The sequence below is a fragment of the Manacus vitellinus genome, unplaced genomic scaffold (assembly GCF_001715985.3).
Source record: "Manacus vitellinus isolate BGI_N305 unplaced genomic scaffold, ASM171598v3 scaffold_25_pilon, whole genome shotgun sequence".
Classification (NCBI taxonomy): domain Eukaryota; kingdom Metazoa; phylum Chordata; class Aves; order Passeriformes; family Pipridae; genus Manacus; species Manacus vitellinus.
Window position 1 is genome coordinate 10,674,011 of NW_021939882.1, and position 3,850 is coordinate 10,677,860.

Below are 3,850 nucleotides of genomic sequence, written 5' to 3' on the forward strand. Positions count from 1 at the left end.
AATGCAGAATAGAATATAACAAATTCTTTAGCTCAGCTAACGAGGTAAAAAGGGAACTCCAACTTACCACTGTATGGTAGCTCTTCACTAATCGCTTCATCTACGAGCAGTGACGTTTCATAAGTCCTGCAAACGTGGAAAAAGGTGATCTTAGTCCAGAGAAAGGGACATGGTAAATGCAGGGACACATCCCACAGCAGCTGCTCTCCCAGTGCTCTTCACCAAGCAGAGAAGAGACTCACCAGCACCGTGCCACGTTCCGGACTGTGTAACCACCTCCTCCCAGGACCAGCAGGGGGATGTTGAAGCTCTTCACGTACTCCACACACTCCCTACAACCCCCAAAACCCAGAATGTCAGAGCTGGGAACTGCAGCACAGATTCCTGGGGCAGAAATGCCCCCGTGCAATCAAACACCACCACGGCTGGTGAGACCCACCCGAGCTCAGGGCTTCCACCCAGGGGGCCTGAACCACAGAATCATCATCACAATGGTTTGGGTGGGAAGGGACCTTAAAGCCCATCTCGTTGCACCCCCCTGCCATGGGCAGGGACACCTTCCACTAGCCCAGGTTGCTCCAAGTATCAGCCAATCTGGCCTTGGACACTTCCAGGGATCCAGGGGCAGCCACAGCTTCTCTGGGCAACCTGTGCCAGGGCATCCCCACCCTCCCAGGGAAGAATTTCTTCCCAATATCCCATCTAACTCTGCCCTCTGTCAGTGGGAAGCCATTCCCCCTTGTCCTGTCCCTCCATGTCACTCTCCATCTCTCTTGGAGCCCCTTTAGGCCCTGGAAGGGGCTCTCAGCTCTCCCTGGAGCCTTCTCTTCTCCAGGTGAACCCCCCCAGCTCTCCCAGCCTGGCTCCAGAGCAGAAGGGCTCTGGCCCTTGGAGCATCTCCATGTGCTGCCCTGAACCATTTGTACAAAGTCTCATTCTCAGACCTACTCCTGTCACACAAACATTAAACCCTCCCAAAAAATCTGCTGGAAGGCCAAAGCCCAAACCTCACAGCAGAGACTCACTAGAGCCCTTCAGATGGTCTTTCTCTGCCCAGCCCCCTGCACTTACCCATGGCCTCTGATACTGAGGTTAAAACAGCCCAAACGGTCACAACCCAGAGAATCAGCACCACACTGGGGAACAGAAAAACAAGAGAATTTTGGCACTGCTTTCCAGATACACACCAAGCCTGCTACCCCAGGAACAGCAGGGAACACTGGGATAGCCCTCTCCAACCTACAGGCTCCAAAAGGGATGGCTGTGTGCAGAGCTTGGCCTCCTTACCTGCAGTACTATGCAGGTGGGCTGGTAGTAATCTACCACCTGGTTAATGACTGGCTGGAAGAGGTGTTTGTAACCTTTGGAGAGAAAGGTAGATCTGTCATGGCTTTGGAACAGAGGACCAGGAAACACCTGGGCAGGGGGAAAGGGCAGGAACACCTACTCTGGTCATCGATGCCGTCCCGCAGGGGCACGTTCAGACAGTAGTAACGGCCACTCTCTGCACCCACCTCATACATGTCACCTGCAAAACAGGGCACTCACAACAGCTCTGACACTTCACAGGGGTGGAAAGGCCAGATCAGGCCTGGGCTGAGTCTCTTAACTTAGTTAGGACCCCTCCTTCTTACAAATAACTACAGTTCTGTCCCTCTCTAATCGATTCCTCCCACCGTTTCTCCCTGTGGCTCTAATTTTGTGATTTACCCTCTTCTACTCCAGCAAAGCTTCCAAAGGATTCTGAAGCGAGCCCACACTAAAAAGGAAAACACATACCTGTCCCAGGAAAGAAATAGTTGCCATATTTGTGAAATGACACTGTCATGACACGGTCTGTCAAGTAAAAAGCCTCCTGCACCCCGTCCCCGTGATGGATATCGATGTCGATGTACAGCACACGTGGGTGATACCTATGGAACACAGGAGGAAAAACAGCACCCACCTGAGCATATCATGCTTTGCATAGGAGGCATTTGTCTGCAGTCAAAACACACTAAATCATTTCCTTCTGATGTGCTTGGTAATCGATATTTGAAACGTTTCCTTCTGATGTGCTTGGAAATAGATATTAAAAAAAAAAGGGGTTTCAGATGGGGCCTTGGAAAGCACATGATGAAAATAACTTGTTTTAACCACCTGGGGGGTTTAAAAAGTTGCAGGTTTTTGTTTCCAACATGCCCTTGGTTAATCTTTGAGAGCTGCAATGATTTTAATCATACCAGGAGATGAAAGGCAAGGAGGAGGTGGGAACACTCATTTCCTCCACATGCCAGAGTACTGGAGCACTCTGTCCCAGCTGGTGAGCACCAAAAATTCCAGGCTGGATTAAATATGCTGTAGAAGCAGCCAGAGACACAGAAAGAGGGTGAAGAAGGGGAGTTCATCACCAGTAAATGCTCCAGGGTAATGGTCAAACTGCTGCTGTGGAGCACTGAGACACAGCCCTGAGCCAGCCCCAGCTCCAGAGCTGCCTGCTCAGCTGGAGAGAACTTCTCCAGCTTTTCCCAAGGAAATGCTGCACCTGGTCAACCCCCAAAAAACAGGGGATCCATGCCAAAACCCTCAGGGAGTGTGGAGGGCCCTGGAAAAACAAGACAACACCAAGAGAGAGAAGGAGTGTGTGGTTTGTGCCTTGGAACCAGGGCTTTAAAGTGCCTGCAGGGATCTGAGCAAACTGGCTGATGGTCTTCCAAGACAGACACAAACTACTTAAATTTCCAAGATTATTCATCCCACAGACAAATGGCAGCAAGGAGAGAATGGGGATGCATGGACACAGCCCTTCCACACTGGGAAAGGGAGAAAGGGACCTTTCTGTACTCTCATGGTGGGAAGCAAACCCAAAATACAGTCCCCTGCTGCAGAAATGGTTCCTGGAAACAGGGAAGAAAAGGATAGGGACATATTATCATCTCCCATGAGGAGGAACTGGGCTGTATTTGAGGCCTCTGGTGTACGGGACTCGTGTGAGACTAGAAAATGGGTGTGCAGAGATACACAGGGAAATCCTGAGGTTCCAAATGTGGGGCAGGGATGACAGGCAGAGAGGAAGGAGGTACAAGAAATCCAGTACATCCCATAAATCTGACTTTGAGAGCAAGTAAACTTGCCACCAGCCATGTAACTGTTGTCTGGTCAACTCCAAATCCTTTACAGTTCCAAAACAATTTGTCTCAGATTCAGCGACAATTGAGAGTACAAAAAAAACCCCCAAACCACAAGAAACTAAACCAGATTAATTTAAGAAATTGAAGGTATTTCTGTAACTCTTCCTCCCATTCTGAATTTAATTTTCATTTTTTGAAAACCAAAATAACTTGACTCTTTTCTACTGAGAGCAAGTGTCCTTTGATCATCCCTGTGTAGCTCAAGTCCTGTTCTCCACCCAATCAAGCAAGTCAAGAAAGGTTTGAGTGTTTCTCTGTCTCCAGTGAGCCATAACATGCATTTCCCTACAAAAGGCTCACTGTGGCAAAAAGGCTGAGGCTCAGGAGACTCTGAAATGAGTCTTTTACAGCTGGATGAGAAATGGGGTGGAAGAACTCCTCTGTGTCCCCAAAGCTTCATGCAACAACACTGAGGCAGATACTCCAATTCTCCAACACTTCCTTGTGTCTAATGAAACCAGGGGGGGAAAAGAATAATAATAATCAAGTTTTGGGGCTTCCTGGATGCCAGAAAGTCAAATGAGGTGTAGAAGCAGAGAGAGAACAGTGAAGCAGCAGAGGAAAAGCACAACCAGGCAGGACAGGTCAGTCCTTGCCCGTGTCCTTACTTGAGCAGCTCCAGGATGCCGATAACGATGTCATTAACATAACAAAAACCAGAAGCCTGCGAGAGAGAGAGA

The 3,850-nt window shown here is 49.2% G+C and overlaps 1 protein-coding gene across 1 annotated transcript in view; it reads right to left on the bottom strand.

Moving 5' to 3' along the window:
* The window catches only part of HDAC3 (histone deacetylase 3), a 6,847-nt gene extending 3,011 nt beyond the window's left edge, over positions 1–3,836 (bottom strand). The window contains exons 1-7 of the mRNA XM_029960276.1: positions 3,779–3,836; positions 1,780–1,913; positions 1,448–1,528; positions 1,288–1,361; positions 1,072–1,136; positions 243–332; positions 68–126 (exon numbers count right to left, since the gene is read on the bottom strand). Of these exons, the coding sequence (XP_029816136.1) occupies positions 68–126; positions 243–332; positions 1,072–1,136; positions 1,288–1,361; positions 1,448–1,528; positions 1,780–1,828 (418 nt within the window). The 5' untranslated portion in view covers positions 1,829–1,913; positions 3,779–3,836. The remainder of the gene's footprint in view (positions 1–67; positions 127–242; positions 333–1,071; positions 1,137–1,287; positions 1,362–1,447; positions 1,529–1,779; positions 1,914–3,778) is intronic.
* Positions 3,837–3,850: the final 14 nt, after the last annotated feature.